This window comes from Bacillus rossius, chromosome 8 (assembly GCF_032445375.1).
Source record: "Bacillus rossius redtenbacheri isolate Brsri chromosome 8, Brsri_v3, whole genome shotgun sequence".
NCBI classification, from domain to species: Eukaryota; Metazoa; Arthropoda; class Insecta; order Phasmatodea; family Bacillidae; genus Bacillus; species Bacillus rossius.
The window spans coordinates 69,529,661-69,553,372 of NC_086336.1; the positions used below are offsets into that span (position 1 = coordinate 69,529,661).

The 23,712-nt window shown below is 39.6% G+C and overlaps 1 protein-coding gene across 1 annotated transcript in view; it reads right to left on the bottom strand.

The window, feature by feature from the left end:
- LOC134535228 (uncharacterized) overlaps positions 1-23,712 on the bottom strand; it is a 333,789-nt gene that overhangs the window by 48,412 nt on the left and 261,665 nt on the right. Inside the window, exons 9-11 of the mRNA XM_063374290.1 lie at positions 22,266-22,377; positions 6,126-6,286; positions 499-555 (exon numbers count right to left, since the gene is read on the bottom strand). Of these exons, the coding sequence (XP_063230360.1) occupies positions 499-555; positions 6,126-6,286; positions 22,266-22,377 (330 nt within the window). The remainder of the gene's footprint in view (positions 1-498; positions 556-6,125; positions 6,287-22,265; positions 22,378-23,712) is intronic.

Here is a 23,712-nt window from a genome sequence, read left to right on the forward strand (position 1 = left end):
AACTCCTACTCATATTTAAACAGCACAGTTTTGATAAATTAAAAGGCTTTATAAAAAAATCTCACTTGTTAATGCTAGTAAACCGCATAAATATGTCCTTAGGGATCAATCATCATAAATGTGTGACACATTCTCTGAATAAATTTTTTATACATTTATTTACTTGTGATTTAATATTATTGTACTTTTTTGTTCCTTTTAATAAAACATTGACGTTACTTGGGAGAAAGTAACTCTACCACAAACCAAGGAAAAATGTTTCTAACTAACTGCAGTTCAGTGCGGAAACGGTTGAAGGAAAGTGTGAGAAGAACAGCAACTAGTACCAGTGGTAAGGAGAACAGACAGAAAGAGACAGAGGGAACAGACAAGACGCTACGATCTACATCGCTAGGTTGCTCGGGGCGTTAACAGCAAGGCACAGCACACGGAAGGCAGAGCGAGCGCATCCAAACTGCTCCGTCTCCGAGCCACCAGGGGCGACAGCTCGGGAATTACCTCATGCTCATGATGGTCGATACGGCGTGGTACATTTGGTTCTTTCTGTTGGCCGGGCTGTCGGAACGAACAGAGGTGAAGATAACAAGAGGAGTGGGCGGGGAGCCAATAATCAGACACAGACACGAGGAAACAGAACAAAAGAAACAGCATTAGTACGAAGAAAGTGAATGAGAAACGTTATTAACAATCATTACATGTCACTGTTCTAAAACATGAAGTGTAAGAATTGCAAGAAAGAAAAGTTGAACGTAATGTTAGTTGAAAAATGTTTGGTAAAAAAAAAATTATTAAATTTACATGAACACATTTTACAATATAAGAACTTCTATTTATAAGCATTAATGTATGTAGTTAGTATAAATTTTCCAGAATATTGTCTAAAAATATTCATCTATCTACAAACCCATGCTCAAAATTTAATCATCTACAAAAGCAAAGCTGAAAGAAAAAGTTTTTTTTATTACTCTAAATTAAAACTTACTATAATTCTAGTTGATTCAAGGCATAAGTAAAAAATAGAGGAAATTTAAATTGCATGGCACACTAAAGTTAAGCTCTGTTCTAATTATTCATGTAAAATTTAATCACTATGCCAGTAGAATGGAATTCACTTCAAAATCTGACTCCCAAATGATGATTCACTTAAGCTAAGGATAAAAATGACTCAAAGTGGCACTTATGAAGTAAATTTTTTTAAAACAATTAATTGTCAAAGCACTGGCAGACGTAATAAACGTGAAAACCATTCCAGGACTATATTTTCCTATCAATTAAAAACTTAGCATGCTTCCAAATGTATAAAATTATTTGCATTGATTGGCACATTGTGAGGATGAAACAGACAAGATTCACGCATGCAAACACCCACCTGGTACGCAGGTGGGAAGAATTAACCAGCTAACATAGTGGCATTTCACAACATAGATGATCACACATAGAATAACATATTTTAATGTACTAAATATTTATTTTCAGTATTCGAGTATAATTTTAGTAATTTTCAAAAATCGTATGTGTGAAATAATTATGTCTACATCCAAACAGTTTTAACTAAATCAAATATATGACCGTTCCTTTTCAACATGTGCTACATGGTTTTTAAACACTTAAACCATTTTTTGTAAGGAAAAACATCAAATTTAATCTCAAACACATTTAGCAAAATTAGCACTTCAAACTGTTTTAAATAATTCAAATCAAAGTATTAGTACAAAAAATGTTTATAATGATTATGTTCATGTTCAAAACCAACTAAACTCCCCAATAAAAATATGCATCATTATATTAAATATTTTGAAATTACAGCTTCTGGTGAAGTATGTAAATTTTTTGATGTTAATTTAATTTTTCAAATTTTACCATGCTTTAAAATGGTCCTATGTAACATGACTAAAAAATTAATCTAAAAAGCCAAATTTGTGAAATTTAAATTAACAGTTGCATTATTATCTGAGCCACATCTGTTACAGACACGGATGAAATGTGTGGGTATGTTTTTTTGTATTTTGCAGTATTTTGCAAAAAAAAAAAAAATACTGACGGATATAACAACTGCACAAATTCTGGATCACTCTGCATTAAGCTGTACTTACACTCACGATGTGCCCCTGTATGACATACATGAAAAAAACTATACATCTAAAATAAACACTCATGTTTCCCTACCTAGAACTTCAAATCTATAGGCTATATAATATGTATTTATTACAAAACCAAATAGAGTAATTTTAACAAACAAAAAGGAAATAAACTGGACAGGTTTTTTTTCTTCCAACTATCTGAATTAACATACACAGGGTGAAAATAGGAGAAAATGAGGGGAAAACATTCATGCTACACTTACACTGCATAACAAATGTCAGGTTACCTTTTTCTCATTTCCGGTAAGGACATTGAAACAGAGACCAATGCGTACCTAATTATGATTATGGTGAATTTACATTCAACAAAATGAATTAATTTTTAAACTGTAAACTGGTTAAATTAAGACTTTTATTTGACTAACAGAAAAATAGCAGAAGGTAAGAGTTTCTAAGTGCTTAACTCATAGTTACTTATTACAATATCTTATATGAGTATGGTTTGCATGTCTAGCTACAGCTACCCAAATATGTATGCATCAGTCATAGATATGTTTATAAATCTAAGAACTACTTATCATCTATATTTTCATAGAAAACAATATTTCTCTCTTACCATATAATTAGGCATAAAGAAATTAACTTAAGGGCCCCACCTACCCGGGAACACATACAGTGTACAGAGCTTCTGAAAAAATAACGTGATTTGAAAAATGCTTAAGATATCAGAGTAACGCCTGTTTACGAAAATCATTTAAAAATATGCTTAGGACACATAAGTAGGTACTTTCATTTCCGTATCTCGTTTTCAAATTGTATTTTTAGGAGAGTGAAAATAGCTACACTGTGTGTTTTCTAAGTACATAATTCATAGACATGAAATGCCCAGTACACATTCTTGAAACCATTCAAGGGCCTTGCATTTACACCTTTATCTTATTTTTCTGCGCCATCTAATAATTACCGGACAAATATCATAGTTACCTTATGCTCACTGGAGACACCACGCTAGAAGCACCAGCGAGCATCGAACTATCATCCCACCTCACTAACACACATACACCCCCGACTAGGCGGGCCCCTTAAGGATTGCTTGGTTTTTATTTTTCGGATAGTTTATCTAATTTAGAATAAATTTCTAGAAAAAAACCTGTACGACTCAAAACCAAAGAGTCATTTGGTAGATTAACTGAATCTCCGAGGTTCGAAAATTGAAGTAGGTACTTATAAACCACTCCTGCATTCTGAACTACACAAGAACCAATCCCACATGTTTTGCATGCGGAAGATGCGATCGACATTGATATGACCAATGGGCTCTCCTCGGGTGCTCATATCCATCCTTCCATTGCTTTCTGTCATTTCTCTGCAGTGGAAAATTACAGGTATTTTAATTTTCACCTTCAAGGTTGAGTGACCCAAACACTTTTTAACAAACAAGTGTTATATATTAATTGTCACGGCTGAAGTGCAAAGAAAAATTCCAAGTAAAACAATTTACAGCCACCATTATTGCCCAGTAGCATTGTCAAGCAGTCGACCAAATGCAAAAAGGGGAAGGGGGGGAGGTTGATCGGAGAACCACTGTATCAGACTTACTGTACAGAAAAGCCAAACACAATGCTACAAACTACATAAGCAGTAGCCCTCTTTCGCAACCCAATAACCTTTTGAGGCTACACAACAGAGCTGCCTGAGTAAATTCATTAAAATAAATTGACAAAATGAGATTCAAAAGTGACTCCATTAAAACTTAAGCTTAATTTTACGTGTTTAACGTAACTATACCTGGCTGAGTGTTCAACAGCTCTTGAACATTGAAAGTTAAATGTGGTGACAATGAATCACTGTAGCACATTACTTCTTAATTTTGTAGAAGAGTTCATGGCATAAATTGTAAAATATATATTTATTATTTAAATTTTATAATACTGAATTTATTTCACAGTCCACTTTAATTTCAATTCTACATAAAATGAGGGTATAATTAGAAGTTATGTGCCTTAAAAAAAACCTTGGTTTTGTAGCTTATAGCTCATATTTGCCTCCAGACTCAAAATGGTTCCAAGAATAAAGAAGCTATTTAGGGATATTGTTGTACACGCCCAGGATATTAAGTGTACAGTGACCAGATAGTGTAGGAATATTGCAAAAATAGCTAAAAATTTTTTGTATTCAAGGGCAGTTTTCACAATTAATGCTAAAACCAGGCCAATCATAGCTCCGCGAAGGGGGGGGGGGGGGGGGGCGGTGGGAGCGATAGCCACTCCTAAGCCCGAACAGTATTATTTTGCTTTATTTTCGAAGGTATATTGTTAACTTACATACCACTTCAATTTATATATCAAACTTTTCTTTCAACAAAAGTTGTATGAAACTATTAAGGTTCAGTATTTGGGGCATTAAATTTGTAAATATTTCAAGGCCAATCTCCAACACACATCTTTTCTTTGTACAATAGCACCTCCTGACAAGTCTTCCTGGAGTTGCCCCTGGAAACATTAGGTAATATTTGTACTATTGTACTTGTTACAGGTTTAAGGCTTTTCTTATATTAGTAAACTGTTTGTGATTGTTTACCTATGCTGTAGTATTTTGTTTAAAGTTTTACACCCACGCAATTACGACCTTTATCAAATTGCCTTGTGCTACAATTTGCTGTTCCCAACTGTCTGGAATAAACATATATAGTTTTCTTAATTTGTTTCTTTCCTTATTAATGTTGTGAGTATTCTTAGAATGCATTCATTTGTGACTCTTCTTTTATAAAAAGTTGTATGAAACTATTAAGGTTCAGTATTTGAGAGACTGAATTTGTAAAGATTCCAAGGCCAATCAGATCATGTTTTGCAAATGCATCCATTCTTTTGTACGATAACCCCTCCCTAGAAATCTTCCTGGAGTCGTCCCTGTAATTTCAACTAACAACCATTTTACTTCAGTTACTGAAATTTATGTTGTTGGTTTTATTTTAGCACTAGCTTCAAACCAAAAAATTTGATATCCAAGAAATTATTAAGGTTTTTGTATGACACCACATATTTACATTATTTTCATTCATTTGTACTGTGTAACCAAAGGAATACCCTGGGATCCCAACAGATTCTTCAGTTACCTAAATAATGCAATGGCCTAACGTGCAGACTTACTGGCATGTACTCCCGTAAAGGGCTGGACTACTGCACGAGTTCCCTATGGCCATAGGGAAATGGATACGCCATTTCAACGCAGTTCAGAAGCGTCGGGGGAAGGGCTAGGTTGAGAGGTTAAGGAGAGCCGTCTCAAATTCATTCAGCTGTGACCAAAGTGTGCACAACAGAGACACCACAAGTCCTTTGGCACGACCACTAGGTAGTAAAATAGTAGTTCTGCAGTAGGGCCATCGATAAAAATTAAGGGCCTGAGTCAAATAATTTTGTCTTCCCCCTCTCCAATGCACAATTTTTCAAAATGCACAATTTTAAAAAACTCTAATGACTAATTTTTACCGTGGCTATAACTGCAAACATGGGTGGGGATCCCAGAGGGACAAGGGGGGCTCGGCCCCCCTGGAATTAAGAGACTCCTCACTGTGGGGGCTGGCTTGCGCTTGCAAAATCGTGACCGCGAAACGGGGGATGATAAACATAAACGTCAAAACAATGTTTCATGGAAAATTTTCTGTATATTTTTAATATTTTCTGCTTATTGTATGCATACAGGCCAAAATATGGGCAGTATGCAACATACAAAGCACCTTATCTGGAGATGACTTGTGTCGGTTAAAACCCATGTGCAAAACTCTCCTACCGCGCAATCCCTCCGTGAATACTAGAGATTTGCGCCAGACTGCAAACGTGATCTGCACGTATCGCCTAACTTATAACTGGGTCCCCTCTGGTGCCCAGGCCCTGGAAAGGTCTTCCTCCTATTCGACAGTCCGGAGGCACCTACCTAAAACAACAATAACTTGACAACGGAATAATTAAATATTAAACTACCTGCAGTTAGATTGTTTAACTAGTTGCAAGGTGGTAAACGGAAGGGTGGGCGCCGCACACTCACTTGTCGGCCTCCTTGGGCGCCCCGTTGGCGGGAGAGGACGTCTTGAGGCTCTTGAAGGCCTTCAGCCACTTGTTCTTCATGCTGCCCGTGGACGAGGAGGACATCTTGCGCTCGCGACCCGAGTCCGACGCGCCCTCCACCTTCGACGCGAACAGCTCCTTCTGCACGCACACATGTGAGACAGGGGTCGCATTACGACTCTCACAACCATCAAAGAAAACATTTTCCAAGTGTGAGTAAATCTGCAACAATGAAGTCAATATTCAGATATGCAAAATCTACGACGGTACATCATCTTACCAGTGACGGTCCTATTGCCACCACCCTCCCCCTCCTCTTTTTTTCGCTCAAACGTAAAAAAAAACTGGAGAGTAAACAAAAAAAAAAAACCTACCCCCAAGTCCAAACCTAACCTATGAAATCGGTTCAATTAATTTTTGTTTGTTAAAATGTATTGCGTTAAAATTATAGTACCGCTGTACTGTGTGTGATTTTTTTCAGACTTTTTTTTCTTCATATAATTATGACAGTGGATTTTACAAAACAATTGCAAATGCATTTTAATAAACTATTTTTTTCCAAAATTAAATGTCCCGTCACCCGCCCAGGCATCTCACCCGTAAAAAAAAAAAAAAAAAAAAAACAGGGAGGTCATATGTTAATAAACTACGTAAGAACGCAAGTCACGCAAGGAAAATAACAATGTTTTCGAAAAATAATTTACAAAGTATACAAGACGCAAAAAAAAAAAACAGCAACGTAAGCATTGACCAAGCTTAAACTTTTTGCTTTTTGTCTTGCGTTTCTGCCTTCGATGTTTCAAGTGAAATGTTCCGAGAACTTTTAAAGAGGCAAACTTTATGACATTGTCCCATGTTGTTTTTTTTATTACATACATTAAGTTTTCACGTGTTAAACTTCAGCACGGTGAAAGAAAATAACTCTTGATATCTAATCATTGACACTCATATGTTTTCATGTCAAATATCAAAAGAAACCCGGGGTATATATTTATTTTTTATAGTTTTACAATTTCGCGTTGTAGGGCGGGCGGTGGGGACGTCTTGAGACTCTTGTGCTTTACAAACGTGAACCAAACATTTGCGTGAAAAGCTTCATAAACCATGGATGTCGTACGTTGGTTGTTCGTGTTGCGTCGTTGTGCCACGAACGCCAACAATGAGATTTAAAACTACGTAGTCTTCGGCAGTAGATACATCTCACATGTTGAAATAGGGGAAGAAAAAAAAAAGAAAAAGGAAAAAAAAAAGAAGTGGTAAAGCAACAATGAATGAAGTGAAAACTGTAATTAGTTCTAAATTAAATAAATTAATCAACCAACACGTCCGGTCACAAGCACCACACACGGGCACGCTGCCCTTATGTCGGCTTGCACTTTCGAGACTTCACACTAAGTAAAGTGTTTGTTTATTTATTTAATTAACCTGCAAAGTTTTTTGCGGCGATATTACTTTAAAAAGAGTAAAACTAGGCTTTGTGCAACAGCGGCATAAGTAGAGGAAACAACACATTATTACCTACCTATATTTGACGCCATATTTGTTCCAGCACAATTTTATTGGTTAAAAAACTATAGGTATTTTCAAAGTGGCGATTATGTATTGGTATTAAAGTTTACAAAGAGTATTCTGGGATAGTGTAACTGTCATAAAGTTTTATTAAGCACTCAAATACGCTTAGTAGTTCCCTCGATGTTCACCAAAGAGAATGCTAAGTATGCACTTCAACCTGCCAAATTACTGTAGCATCCGTATTTTGGTGCATTTCTGTCGCATACTAAAATTTTACCCTCATGGTACCAAAATACCTCCTTACAGAAAAAGTATAACTATTAAAAAAAAATTGAGCGAGTTTTACAGTACTCGTCAGTAATGTGTAAACATCTAACATCGGTAAAAAGCAAATTGATGTATTCTCATTTTGCAAATAATGTTATAACACGAAACTCTGACACGAACGTTTATGTAGAATTATTTAGAATAATGCCGAGCCTAATAAATAAACTAATGTATTAATTTTTGGGAAAAAACTGTATAAAACAATTTCCTCTTTTTAAAACCTTACCATAGTTCTGTTTAACAAGATGCTACTATTGATTTCTCAGTGTGACATTTACCCCTAGACAGGAATTATTAACGCCTGCGTTTTTGAGGTTATGTATAATTCTTTAAGCGAGTTTAAAAGTGAAATTTCAGTATGCACCAGAAATGCAATAAAATAAGCGCGCATTACACAACGAAAATTTAAAAGTTTGAAAATACAGTGTGCATTCATGCAGAAAATGCTACAGCCACGAGCCGAAACCGTCAAGATGGCGACCCACATGTGGCAACATGCGCTCGTAAATATTAACTTTCGCGAACATCTGGGGAGATTTGCCAAGCATATTAATGTGCCAAAGTAGACTTCATGATAGTGAAACTATCCTAGAATTACATTTTGTAAATCTGAATAGTCGTAACAAGATGTAATCGCAACTTTAAAATTGCCTGTGATTTATTAGCCAGGAAAATTGTGTTGGAAAAAAAGGGGGTTGTCTGTAAAGTCGGTTTACGGACGATAATTTTACGTGATAACGTCATAAGAAAACATTGATGAAAAATTGCATACTTTTTAAATTCTCAAATATTATTTAAAGTTTTTTTTTAATTTAATTTAAATAATTTGTTTAAATATAATCACGAATAATTAGTTTAAAAAGCCCGCCTTAACCTGTTTGATATTTTAGAAGATTTTTCTCGCACGGGTGGTTGGGCCGGTTCTTGCACGCTCGGCTCAGGCGGAACGTGACAATGAGTCATGCTTTTTCGTGCGTGCAGCCGGGCGTTCATCGACTTATAAGACGTTATAACGCCAAAAAAAAACATGGCTCAAAGATATTTAACTTTATTTTTGACGTGACGTCTAATAAATCGATGAACGCCGGCTGCACGCACGAAAAAGTGTCCCGTTACGCTCATTGTACGCTTGCGCCGTATCTATCTCTCTTCCACTCGACTGTTTATAAAGTGAAGTGAAAAGTTAATGTGGTTTTCATTGCTTATTACAAAAACAATTTCGGCAATAAAGGTTAATTATTCTTGCATTTTAAAAATCTGATTACTAGTATAATTTCAAGTATTTATTCTTTTATTATTAAAATAAAAATGATTCAATTGTATTCCTAAAAGTATGCAATCATTTCATTAATGTTTTGTTATGACGTTGTCACGACAAACTATCGGCCGTAAACCGACTTCAGACAACCAATTTGTTGTTGTTGTTGAAAGCATCGAGAGCCCGGCACCAGAGGGTGAGAGCGTGGGAGGGAGGGAGGGAGCAGGCGACACGTGCGGCAGACGGCGTGACCCGCTGAACCCGCGCCATCGACCGGCCGAGGATGAGCCGGGGCCAGGAGGGGTGGTGGCAGGATCGATACCTCGAGCGGGTCACCGCGCGCCCCTGCCCGCCGGCGGACGCAACCCGCGACGCAGTGCCGCGCTACGCACTGGCCTCAGCAATCTTCCTTTATTGCTCTGCCCTTAACTTCAACTATATTCATTATATGACTATAGGTAATTGTTTTCAAATAGGTCTATCAATTTAACAAGTCCTTATTATATAGTTTTGAGGAAATTAAAAGCCAATTTATAACTCAATTCTAGCATGAAATCATGCGGTATATACAGTAATGGTTTAATGCAGTTTTTTGGACATACGCCATTGAAACAGCATTAAATCAAAATTCTCCGATGCAAGATAGTATACAGTTTTGAATTAATCGTCTGTGTGTAGTGTTTATCTCATTAAGTCTTATGTTTTAGTATTTAATTCGTTCAGCCAAAATAATTTGATTTTGATGAAGAGTTTTTTTATTATTATTTATTAACGAAGGTTTTCTTTCGAATATACAGTTTAACGACAGCAAAAGCGTTTAGTTTAAAACTGTGTAACACATGAGTCCATGCACTCAATTCGCGTTAGCATGGGCGTAGATTCGTGGGGGGGGGGGGGGGGGGGTGGTGCAATGTCTGGCCCCCCCGGGAATCAAGCAGCCCCTCACTGATGGATCCTCCCACGTGACTGGGGCACACCGGGCAAGAGGATCCCGCGATGGAACACCGTTCCCTTCCGCAGCGAGGCGGTGCAACAGCGCAAACACACAGGATGCCCATAAAAGAATGTCCCACTTTCAATGGTATTTCGTGACAGTTTAATTTAGACTATTTGCATCAAATCATGCATCAAATTGATGGGAAACTAACCTAGTTTTCCTTACAAATGTCCAACATGCGCACATTTAGCTATACGGCACACACCCAACCTAAAAATCCAATTCTTCCCACACTTTGGGTAACACGTCCGGAGTAATGGAAGCAATAGTCTCTTCAATTCTGTGTCTTAACTCTGGCAAATCATTAGGTAGCTGCGGAACGTAGACACAATCTTTTATAAAGCACCAAAAGAAAAAAAACGCATGGTATTATGTCAGGTGAACGTGGAGGCCAACGAAAAAGAGCTCTGTCGTCTCAACCATTACGACCAATCCAACGTTAAACCATTGTCGTGCAAAGAGATTCCAATGGGGAGGACTGAAATTACAGCTTTACTCTTAGCAAATTGCAGACCACAAAACGCTTGACGATCAGGAGTCGCTAATTTGCGTTAAGTGGCGCTTCAAGCGAGAAAACAACAAAGCAGTACTCGCGCATGTGCTTATCTGAAACTGTTTGAGTTACTCTTTGGTTGCGACCTTGAACCAAAACTCTACAACGTTCGCAGTTGATATCATTAAAATTTATGACTGGAACATTCTTACATGGACAGACTGTATAAAGTTTGGAACTTCATTTCAGGGATGCGTTCGGGAATATCCAAGTCCCACTGGAGACAACAGAATCCTTTAAAGCTATTTATATGAAGGTCGATGAATGTAGCTAGGCAAAATATATCACCTTGGGGTTTAGAACTTAAACCAGTACAATATTATTTACTATTTATGGGAACGTCATACTGAATTCGCATGCTTATTTTTAGTCACATCCCTTGCAAAATTGTAATTATTCTATTTCACTGATAAAATAATCTGACTGTCCAATGATTTGATTTCAAAAATGTACTTGTAAAGCGCCTTTGAGGGACAAGGCAAGCCGGAACGTCGGCCACAGCAAACTACAAACACACGCATGCCATCGGCCCAGGGACAAAGTTAATAATTTAAATGGTTAATATATTTTTTAATATTGGTAAAGATATTAAGCATTCAAATGTAGCTTATAAATGTTGGCTTTTCTAGCCTAGAGTTTACACCAAAGAAAACTATAAAGTTAGATATAGCAGCATTTGTTGTGTGTAAATTATAATATTTGTTTGGACTAACTAGTCATCACAGATATAACTATTTTTGTACTGGAAGTTATGTATGAGATATGTTAAAGATTAACAATACAATTTGGAACTAATTTTGTGTGTTTGGTCAATGTTCTGTCACCTTACACTTTCAGCATATGATTTATCCGTTTGTTTGAATTTAATATGCAGGTTAGGCCCCATCTGGGCAAGTGTTTACCTTGTGGGAGGTAACAAGAGTTGATGCTTGCACTGGGAGTTGGGACTCTGATGGGGCCCGGCCTCATTTCGTTAACTACTCTCGCCACCCACACCCGCGATCTTCATCTGATTGCAATTGGTCGGGCCTCAGCAAACTGCGCGCACAGCGCCCTTTTTGAAACCTGAGTGACGCCCGTTGGTGAGTAGCATTCGATAAAACGCTGTGGTTAGTCTGTTCTCGCGTTCTGTTCGTAACTGCACAGTGACATCGGAGTGTTGACGGTCGAGCGAGGGCAAAGACTTCTTACTTCTTGCACATACTTTACACTGTATTACACGGTGTTTCAAATGCACATTATCTTACGCAACCATCTGTCCGCACATTTTTAAAAAGTTTATAAAATGTAGCAAAACCTTAAACTAACCGAACGTTGTAACGGTAAATTACCAGAAATGTATTTGATGTACCACAATTCCCTTCATTACGAATCATTAAAAAAAAAAAAAAAAAAAAAAAAAAACAACGCCAGGTTTTTCAGTGCCTGATATCAGTCTGTTCGTGCCTGATGACAGGAACTGAAATCTGTCTGGCAACGTCGCAACAGTCATAGGAAACCTACCGTGATCGCCGGTGTTCTCGTCGTTGCGCTGTCCACAATACCTGCTCATCTTCATCGTCGTGTTCGTACATTTTCTGCGTTGTCCAGGTTTTGCTGTCCGTCCGCGTTTACTGTTATTGTTGAAACCGTCTCGCCCTTGTTAGCCCACTGTGTTCATCGGTGCTGTTATTATTTTTTTCGTGACTAAAATTTCTTGCACGGAATTCTTGTGCTGTCTGATATTTAAGTTTGTATGTGTTCGTCTTTGCTGTCGTCGTTGTGTTGCCCATAACACCTGTTTGGGTTCATCTTCGGCGTCTATCTTTATGACACCAGCTGATTGACAAACAGTTGCACAACTGCAATGGCGTGTGTCCAAGGAACTGTGTTACATCAAAATTCAACCTTTGCACGAATCAATTAAAGAACGAGTGCCAGGTAGTGAAAATTTCGATTTTTTTTTTCTTCCCCGTCGCGCCCTTCCCTTGTCCGCTGCCACTGGACCGAAGCCACGCACCTGATGGAGGGAAAGCCTTCATTTCACAGACGAGAGAGCCACGCCCGAAGTTCCACCGAAGGTTGCTCAGCAAATAACTTTTTAATATGTAGACTATCCAGGGCTAGGAAACCGTTTACATGATTTCACAGTATCTTTAATGTAGCTATCCTGACCAAATCAACCTTTTCACACACAATGTTTCAAAGTATTTATAATGTAGCTAACCTAAAATAATTGACCATTAGTTATCATGAGTTGTCCAAATTAAAAATTAAAAAAAAAAGCCCGAAGATGCAGGATCGGGTGTTTGTCTCTCTCGTGTGTGAAAAGAAGGCTTCCCGCCTGACGGACAGGTGTCTCGCAGACATGGACCCCAGTCACGCGATGTCCCACGCCGCCGCCTCGTGCTAGCCTACTGAGCGTGGGGCCCGGCCCTGGGGGGGGGGGGGGGGAAGCCTGCCAGTCGCGACACGTCAGAGGGGTTTCTTCCACCCGGTAATTCAATTGAGCACTCTCTTCTCTCGGCGGGGCACGGATTTATGGCGAATACTCCCGGATGAGAGAGTGGGTGAAGGCTTTGAATATATATACTGTATAGAAGTCGCCAGCCCAGGTTAAAAATTCTAATACGGTTTTGAGGTAGTTGGTTAATTCACCGCCGCAATCGCCACCATCTCTAGGGCATCGACTTGTGGTGGTCCCTAGCGGACAAGTGTCCAACTCTTCAGACACCCCTTCCCCCTCCCGTTGAACGACGTTGAGCTGCAGTGAATGATGGATGAGGGGTGCGGGGAATGACAGCGGGCGACAGCGCTGCGCTCTAACGTGTAAATAACAACTAAGACGATACAGGGCGTTACGGCAGCGCACTGCAGCGGTGAAGTTCCCAAGCTGCTCATTATACGCTTCTGAAAAACGTAGAGTAAATCCTATCCACTCGCGACTTCTATACAGTATATATATTCAAAGATGAAGGGAGGGCGTTAATAAATCTAATCTGTCTGCGTGTCAAAGCCAGCAAACTTAAACACTTGTACCATGGAACAGAACTACTATATCGGAGACGTGTTTGCGCGTGGAATACACTTTTCAAAAAATTCCGCGCGTCTGTTAAATTTCTCACAGCATTCGGGACTCTGTCCTCTGTTTGCGGACGCGTCGCTCTAAGCATGTCAGAGGAACACCTGCATTCCCCCAGCGAACGAAGTCCCAGGCACAGCTGGTGTTAAAACACCCCCACAGTGATTTGCTTGATAGCTGGCGCCGACCGATTAGCAGACGGTCGAAACACCGCCTGAAGGGCCATGAAGCATATTCATGTCCTTGTATTAAAAATGTGGAAAGAAATTGGATTGATTTGGGGGGGGGGGGGGGGGGGGAGGAGGGAAAAAGGGAGGGAGAACGGGGAGACTACACTACAGTCAATATATCATCATCAGTTAACAAGCATTCAGCATAAATAAAAATAAAACAATATTGTCAAGATGAAACAAGGCCAGTTTCTCTCAGACAGGAATCGTTTCGAAGGGAATTCGTAATGCGATCTTCAAAGCGGGAGGAAATAATGAACTGTTTCCATTAAAAATGCAACAAAACGGGAGTTTTTTTTTCTTTATACGCACGTCTTTGTTTGTTGTTTGTACAGAAAAATTTCTAAAGAATTCCCTATTACGAAAGAGGTGGATGGCAATTATATAATAAGCCCAATTATTGTATGGATGGTTTCACAAAGGCTGGGAGTCGTATACATACCTACTTTTTAGACTCGGAGAACCTTTATTTTTATCATAAGATCTATTCTTTATTTTAAACGTTTTTCCCTGTTAAAATTCTTCTTTCACTTTACTTTATCTTTCATTCAAAAATTCAGATATACATATCCATGACGTTAGAATGTGCTTTTAAAAAATGTAATGTATAAATGAGGTGATTAAGATTCAATATTCTCACTTTTTATCTGGCTTAAGATAAAATATAACGATAAAATAATTCATCATTAAGATACTTTGCAAAAAGGTTTTTTTTTTCGATTACCATTCATAAAAAAGTCACTCGGAACTTGCACTGTTACGCAAAACTTATAAACTGTTTTATAATTAAAGCATTAATACAAAGCAAAATTCGTAACAAAAAATATCCTTGCCTCGCCCACATCCTGTATCAACAAGCAACTAACACTGATATTAACAACTAGGCTAGTAGAGCGAATTTCCCAATGTGTTTTAGTTATTTGGCAACTGTATATAATAACCTAAATATACGGGGGTTGATTTCAAATCGTTTATTGATAGTCTTTTAACTACTGTTTTAGGCATGTCTCAACTACTATATTTTTCTTCGACTGGTAATTTGTATCAAGACTTAATCTGTAAATAGATACATTTATTTCGCATTGATTTCACACGGTAGTAAATATATGTTTTAAATAATTTTTTGTAGTAGTACTAGTAATGAAATTTTGCAAAAAAAATCATTAGCAGCGCGGTGTCTAGCATCGCAATTGTTTATACAATATTTGCTTACGTAAGTGGCAATTGTCATTGTGAATCTGTAACTCGTTGTTTTAAACCAATGCGTAGTAAACTCTCCAATGCCGTCTTAATTTTTATATCTCTCGGTATAGGCATTTGGTAGGAGTGATTTCGTGAATGAAATGGAAGTCGCACGGAACGGAAATGTGTAACCACGGTGCTGCCATCTGTGGCAGATGGCGCGAACCAAAGTTCACAAAGACAAAGGGAAACTTTATAGTATTAACTGTTCAATGAATTTTAACCAGATGGGCAGTATTTTAATAAAATTCCTGGTCGAAAATCAGGGAAAAAGCCGTGGTTTAATATATTTTTAAAAGTTTTTTTTTTTTTTTTCACTTTTATCGGCGCTCTTTCATTACTGTACACGGTTAAAAAATCTTTGCAAACAAAATGATTCGATAATCGACGTAGTTGCTCCGGCAACTAAAACTAGCTGCGAATGCGGAAAATTGTGATTCGCGTGAAGAAATATAGTTGAAAACACAATTTGCATATATATTATCACGCTCGGCAGTATTTTAAAGAATTGTACGTTAATTTTCGTGTTCGATTTCGTATTGTAATTGATTAGAGACCTGAAAAATTCGCGGATTCATTTCGTGTTATGCTAAAATTCAAATAATTTTACCTAAGTGCTACTTCTGCCATTGGTCCACTGCTAATCTGGAGGACTGAGGGCCAATTAGAGACCCTCACTCATAGAAGTGTCGAATCACAGGCCACCCAGTCGAGACGACTCACAAGTCAGCAGCCAATGAACAGTTGGCATTTGCCCGAGTGTGCAGAGGATATTGGAGTCTATCCTGAATGTCAATGAACCCGCGAATTTTTCCGGTCTCTAGTAATTGTATTTTAAACACGAGAACACATGAATTTGCTCGTTACCGCGATGTTGTATGTTACACAGCTCTGGCGAGTAATGAAAGACTAGCTCTCTTTTTTTTTTGTTTTACTGTCAGTAATGATAATCTGCCTTTACCATAAGTATACATTTTCCCTGAAGTTGTAAAATGTTGAATGGCTTGTATGCCTACGCCCTCAGCGCATTCCTGTCAACTGCATTGCCTTACCTTCAGGTTTCGTGTAGACATTTTTGTAGATATCACAGTGTTTCTCAATTTTATTTCGGTTGTGGCTTTCTTCCCCCCCCCCCCCCCCCCTTTTCTCATTTTTCATTTTTCTTCATAATGACGCAAAACCCACTTTACTCTTGAGAGATTTTTGAAAACACAGTCAAAGGTACAAATAATTGTTTCCCACCCGACCTCCGTGTTGAGTTGTTGAGTTTTGGCTGATTCGAGTGTTCCTTTTTTTCCAAATTCCGGTAACTAGGAATGCAAGAACTTTTTTTTTTGTTTTTAAAAAACGTTCAACTGAAAGTTTAAAGAGGTATTTCTTGTTTCAGGTCGTTATTTTGGTATTTACGTTAAACACCGTTTGACTGTTAGACGATGAGTTGCTTCACTTTCATAAAATTACAGAGTAGTACTAGACTAAATGACTGTGCAGTACTAAACTAAATGACTGTGCAGTACTAGACCAAATGGCTGTGTAGACTAAATGATGGGCAGTACTAGACTAAATGACTGGGCAGTACTAGACTAAATGACTGGACAGTACTAGACTAAATGACTGTGCAGTACTAAACTAAATGACTGTGCAGTACTAGACCAAATGGCTGAGCAGTGCTAGACTAAATGACTGTGTAGCAACACCACAACCAGCGCTGGGTTCCGTGGTGTAGGGGCAAGCGTGCCTGACCTCTGACCTCTGACCTCTGAGGTCGCGAGTTCGAGCACCGCCCTGCGCCTGGGCATACCTGCTATTGGTTGGACTGCAAACTTTCCCCCATAAAGGAGAACCTTAGCATAAACTACTATGACTTTCGAGGCTGAGACCCGTCGAAGGGGTAGACCATACCAACGTATCGCTCTGCATTGCAGCAGGCATCTTCAGGGTTGCGGTTTTTTTCAACCCTAATGATGCCTGCTGCAATGCAGAGCTAAAAGTTGGAACAATCTACCCCTTGCACAAGGCTCACCATCGAAAAACAAGTTATTTAATGAATAAATTAGTTAGTAAGTACATAGTTAAAGAGTAAATGAGTAAACTTCAGTAAATGATTGTCTAGCTAAGTTCATTAGACAACAAATATAAATTTATTTAATTGAATAAATTGTGTGAAATGGTAACTTAATGGCTCACATGAACCTGTGAAAACATCACTAATTCATGGTATGGACTTCATTCACAGATCTAAAAAATTTTAAAAAAAATTCTTAGTTTGAAAGCAAATTATGTTAAAACTAAGCACACTGAAAATTTCTGTGTTAATGAAAGGCTGCAAGTTGGTCAGTGTTGCCATGTTAGGAGCTCCTGCCAATACACACACCAGGCTTGTCACTGACTCCACAGCTTTTAGAATGACGGTGTATTTCATTAAGAAAACTACACTACTGTTGCGATGTCAGCCAGTCAGCAACGAAGACAGGGTTGTTAATGATATCAAATAACCAAGTAGCATTCGTGATGTGACATTACAGCAAACCAACCACCTGCAGTTGGTTCCTGTTTGCGCGTCATGGCAGATGTAATTGATCCATTGGTCACAGGTAGCAGCACACTGCACATAGCAAATTTAGTTTCAGTTTTCAGTTCAAAATAAACCCCGTGAAAAGTGCTTTGATAAGTTATATTTTGACTCAAAATTCGCTCTATTGTGAAGCAATTTTGTAGCAATTTAGATCAGCTATATTTCACTGATATGCAGTAGTTCTATCAGTGACCTGTTTGCAGTGAGGTAAAAGAATGTCGGCGACGCAGTTCTCCGACACTCGCTGCAACTGTCTCCGGGTTCGAGCCACGGCTGTATGTCGCTCATCACAGTTCACTGCTAGCACCCTGAAGATGGCGACTGAAAGGTGTGCTGAAACGTTGGCGAAGAGCGACATCCAGCACAGCCCACCAAAATGTTGGAGCAGCGAAAGGTCTTTAGTCCGGCATGTTCTGGATTACGGAATGCAAATATAGTTTTGGTGGGAGTACGAAATGTGAAGTGTAACCAGCTAGAAAGTGAACTGTGAGAGAACTGATTACATAACAAGGAGGGAAATAGAGAAGTGCGACTCTTACAGTGGAAACTGAAACCATGTTTCACGCGACATGTGTCGCTATCTGTTGGGCGGGCCCATAACTACCAGCAAATAAAAAATCGGAATAGAGGTTCTCATACAAAGTTTTTTTAGTTAATACGTTTTTTTGTTGTTGTATTAAGTTATCTCCTTTGCGGCGCAAACTAATTTAATCGATGCGAAAATACTTAATGCTGTTTTGTAATAAACCGCCATGTAATAAATAAAGAAGTAGGAGGTGCGAAAACTCATTGTATTACTCACCACAAAATTAGTGGCTACCTAAATAGAGTGAATTTTCACGGGTTTGTTTGCCTTATAATAGCTTATACATTACTTATCCTAATAAATCCAGGGGCGCAGCCAGGGGGGAGGGGGGTTAGGGGTTCAAACCCCCCCCTCCTTAGCCCCCAAAATTTAATTAAATTTCTTATTCATCATTCAAACAAATTTCATATTAAAAATTAATAAAAATTTACTATTACAATATTTAAATTTAAGTACCGAAAACTGCTAAAATAGCACTATTTTACACCTTAAAATCCTAATTTTCCCGGGGGAGGACCCCCGGACCCCCCGCTTTAATACGGTGAAAGGGAGGGGGGGCCAGGCTTCTTAACATCCCCCATACAAAAATCCTGGCTACGCCACTGAATAAATTAATGTAGTTATGTCAGCAACTACTATCTAGCGGACAAGGTCGCAGTCTCGGTAACCAGAGTCGACGCCAGTCAGTGCAGGGTCTCACCAGGTGCGCGCGCAGCGTGAGCCAGCCCATGGTGCAGCGGGGCGTGCGGACAGCTCGGCGGCCGGACGGCTACTGGGCGCGGGCCCGGCCGGGCCTCGGGTCACTGCGCATGCGCACCGAGGACACGCCCCTCCGCCCTCCTGGCGCGCCGAGCGGCGGCGCCGCGCACTACGTCCCCTCCCGCGCGCTCCGCGAACATTCTCCCCGGCTGACTGCCGCGACCGAGACCCGGTTATTTGTAGTAGTTCCGAGCCTGACCGCTAGAGTGCAGCTTTCATAATATTTACTAACACAGCTTCACTGATTGAGCTATTATCAGGCAAACATACATGTGAAACTTAATTCACTATATTTTGTTAGCCACATATTTCGTGGTGTAGCATACCAGAAAATTTTAATATCATACTAAATTATACAGAACATGTTTTGACGTGACAACGTCTAATAAATCGATGAATGCGGCTGCACGCCGGCTGCACGCACGTTGTCCCGTTTCGCTGTGTCCCGTTACGCTGTGTCCCGTTACGCTCATTGTACGCTTGCGCCGTATCCATCTCTCTTCCACTCGATTGGAACAACCATCGATTTGACTTTTTCGAGACACATTAATATTGAAACACTCCTATTCGTTTCCTACTTTTCCTATCATCGTCCTATCCTTAACATAATAACACAGATTGGAAGAAGTTAAATAGCAAACAGGTATAAAAGGTATAGTTAAAATAATCTCTTCGTTAAAGTAATAAACATATTTGAATTAATGAGTGCAAATAAAAGTAAATTTATCAATTAAAATGTAGATTTCATTTCACTCCTTTGTATCCATACAAAATAGTGATAATTCAATAGAAATGATTCAATTTTATTCATAAAAGTATGCAATCATTTCATCAATGTTTTGTAATGACGTCACGTTAAACTATCGTCCGTAAACCGACTTTACAGACAACCAAATTTTTGTTTACTATTAATTTTTCTTTTTCCTAAATTCGGGTACATTCGTGCACCCGAGCGGAACTTCCCTGACACAGTAATTCGGGTACACTGAGCGGCACATGACTGGGGCAGGGCGCGGGGAGAAGGGGGCGGGGACCGGACGAAGGGGACTCCCCTCGCACGTCGTGGGGGAGGCCCCAGCAACGATCGACCTCTGTAGAACAGCGTCTGCGCCGCCGACCGTGGTTCGAGCCCCGAGTCGGAGCCCGACCCCGCACTGCGCGGACTGAGACATAGTGTTGGGCCCGCCCTCTAGATAGCAGCTGTCGTAATAATAACCCTTGTTTAATTTTTTTCCTCTGCTGCTTGTACATAAAGGGCTTTAAAACGATCGCATAAAAAGGGAGGGGGAGGGGTTTGTCTGTAGTCGGTTTACGGACGATAACTTTACGTGATAACGTCATAAGAAAACATTGATGAAAAATGGCATACTTTTTTAATTTTCTAATATTATTTACAGTTTTTTTTTGCAAATTTAATTTAAATAATATGTTTAAATATAATCACGAACAATTAATTAAAAAAGCCCGCCTTAACCTGTTTGATATTATAGAAGATTTTCCTCGCACGGGTGGTTGGCCGGTTCCTTGCACGCTCGGCTCAGGCGGAACGTGACAATTTTTTCGTGCGTGCAGCCGGCGTTCATCGATTTATAGGTAAGACATTATCAGGTCAAAAGGCGTGGAAAAGGTTTCGTAAAATGAGACTCTCATTTTATGAAGACATTACGAATTTGAAATGGCTGCAGAGACGGCATGTTTGCTGATGGACAGCGTGAAGTCACGTGGCTACCCCCACCACTCCACTGTCAGCCGAGGAGCGCGAAACTTGTTAAAAAGCCTTGCCGGGAGGACAGGCCACCCGCAACACGGGAGTGTTCAACGGGAGTACGACCATCCAGGGAAAAGCAAAGCCTAGTTAAAAAAAAAACTTCCGTTGTGGACCCTGAATAGCAGGGGCGCAACAGTTTGGGGGGAGGGGGGAGGGCAAGTGTATTTTGCCCCCCTCTGAATTTTTGAAGTGGGAGAAAACGGGGGCAAAGAAAGTGCTGTACAAGTCGGATAAATAATTTCGTTATTTCCACTAGCTGTGTAATCAATTTTTAGATAATAAAACTGCTTAAATACGTAGCACCATTTTACACCTTGAAATACAAATTTTCCCGGAGCCCCCGCTTCAATAGGGGGGGATCGATGATTCTTTATAAAAAGGTATATTGCCCCCCCCCCCCCCCCCCCTTTGAAAATTTAGTTGTTGCGCCCCTGCTGAATAGCAACCACAAACACTTAATTATATATGTTTTTATAACTTGTACTTTGCGTCTAAAACTTTGCATGTTTATGTTTAAGGAGGGCGATGGGAACTAAAATACGCCATCTTGGTTTCATCAATTCTCAGGGCCGTGACAAATTTTTGTCGGGCTATAAGAAATATATTGTCTTCGAAAAATAATTGTACATTCATTTGTTGATGAAATTCCCGACGAAGAGCGTGTCTGGCTGCTACGAATAGTTTCCCCCAGTGAAGTCATTGGTGTTTGGTATATAGACTTTAATTTTTAAATGAATGGTCTTTAGTTTCTACAACCCCCCCCCCCCCCTCCCTTAAGTTGGATTATATTTTTTTTTTATCTTGGACAATTTTTCGTATGTTCCACTACGCAAGCATTACGTTGGTTGGTGTTTGTAAACAGCGAGGCGGGGATGGTGTTCAGCGCGCTAGCAGGGAAGGTGTTGCTGTCACAACTTAGAATCATTCAACTTAGAAACACATGACTTAGAAACACATAACTTAGAAACACTCGACTTAGAAACACTCAACTTAGAAACACTCAGCTTAGAAACGCTCGACTTAGAAACGATCGACTTAGAAACACTCGACTTAGAAACGCTCAACTTAGAAACGCTCGACTTAGAAACACTCAACTTAGAAACGCTCGACTTAGAAACACTCGACTTATAAACACCCAATACAGAATTTTCTAAGCCATGACCGTCCTAAGCTGCGACTCTACAGGCTCGATGTTGAGTGTTTCAAAGTTACGACGGGTGTTAAGCCGTGCGGGGAGGCCGAGGTGACTCGCCTGCGCCTTGACGGCCCCCAGGTGAATCTGCGCCACGCGCAGGTCGAACCTCTTCATGCTGATGTCCTCCTGCAGCTCGTTCACCTTGTTGAACAGGCTGGATTCCAGGCTCCTGCGCAGACAAGCCGCACCACGTCACGCGCTACAGACTCCACTCTCGGGCATTCGCGGGCGCGAATATACAGTTCTACAAACCTGGCTTGGCACGACTGACGCTCGCTCTAGCGGCACCCGCCGGTACTACCGGCGAAGCCACCGCACATTTATCAAATTTTCCCCCCTCTAGCCTGACTGAAAACTAATTGTATTTGTAGGAGGGGTCCGGGTAGGGAGGGACCTAGGTGCGTCTCAGACCGAAGCCTATACGCCAAGTCATGCTGGGGGTTAGCCATGCAGGGTCACATGCATCGTGTGCTTTGTGCGGGGATTGGCCAGCCGCGGCAGTGATTGAAGCCATGACTAATTCCCCTACCTTAAAACTAGCTCAGTTAGGTCCAGGTGAAATCCCGTGCACAGACATGCCGAATGCCAGGGCCTACATTGATTGCGCAGGAGTACACAGCATGCAGAGGATGGTATGGCTGAAGAGTTGGACAGAGCAGAAGAGAGTCTCAGTCTGCATGCGAAATAAGCCGACAGTTTGTGTAATGTCGGGATCGAAAACAGGAACAAGTGAATTCTGATATTAGAGTGTGATTTAGGGAGTTGTTAAGATGAGTAAATCAAATTCTATAGAAATATTGAGTTATTTTACACTTTCCGACGCTGAACGAGCTACGTTTAAGCCCTGTAACAATGAATGTTCGCTAAAAGGAAGAACTGCAACGGCTATGAGAAATCATTCGTATTCTATGCATAAAACAGAGGTTTTTGAATCGGAAAAATTCGAAAAAGGAAAACAGGATGTATTTAGAACTCTTGCTTCGGCATCGTGTTCCCACAAAAGTAATAAATCTGACATTGAACAGATGTCGCTTCAGGAATGTGTCAAAAAACGCAGGGAAAAAAGAGCAAGAAAACACTTTTCAAATAAAAAAACACTTTATAGGCAGAAATAAAATAAAAAATATCCAAAACCACTTTTGTGTTTTAAAATGGAACGAATAAACATTAAATTGACAATAATAGTAAAGAATGATTTGATTTATGCTAGTAATGTTGCTTTGATACCTTTGGATAGGTTTAGACAAAATTTTTAGTTCAAAATACTTTAGATTTGTAAGATAAACTTTTATTTGTAACGATAGTACGTTAATTTCATCACCACGAAAGTTGTACTACATTAAAGACAACGCAAGGGTGCTTAAATACAGTAAATATGGAACTCATGCATGATACCTGCAGAGCTTATATTTATATGTAAACAAAAGAGTTTCTTACTGTGGCAAAGAAAGCGGCAATAGCGCACTTTCCTGAAGGGTGCCGTCAGGTGAATAAACATTAAATG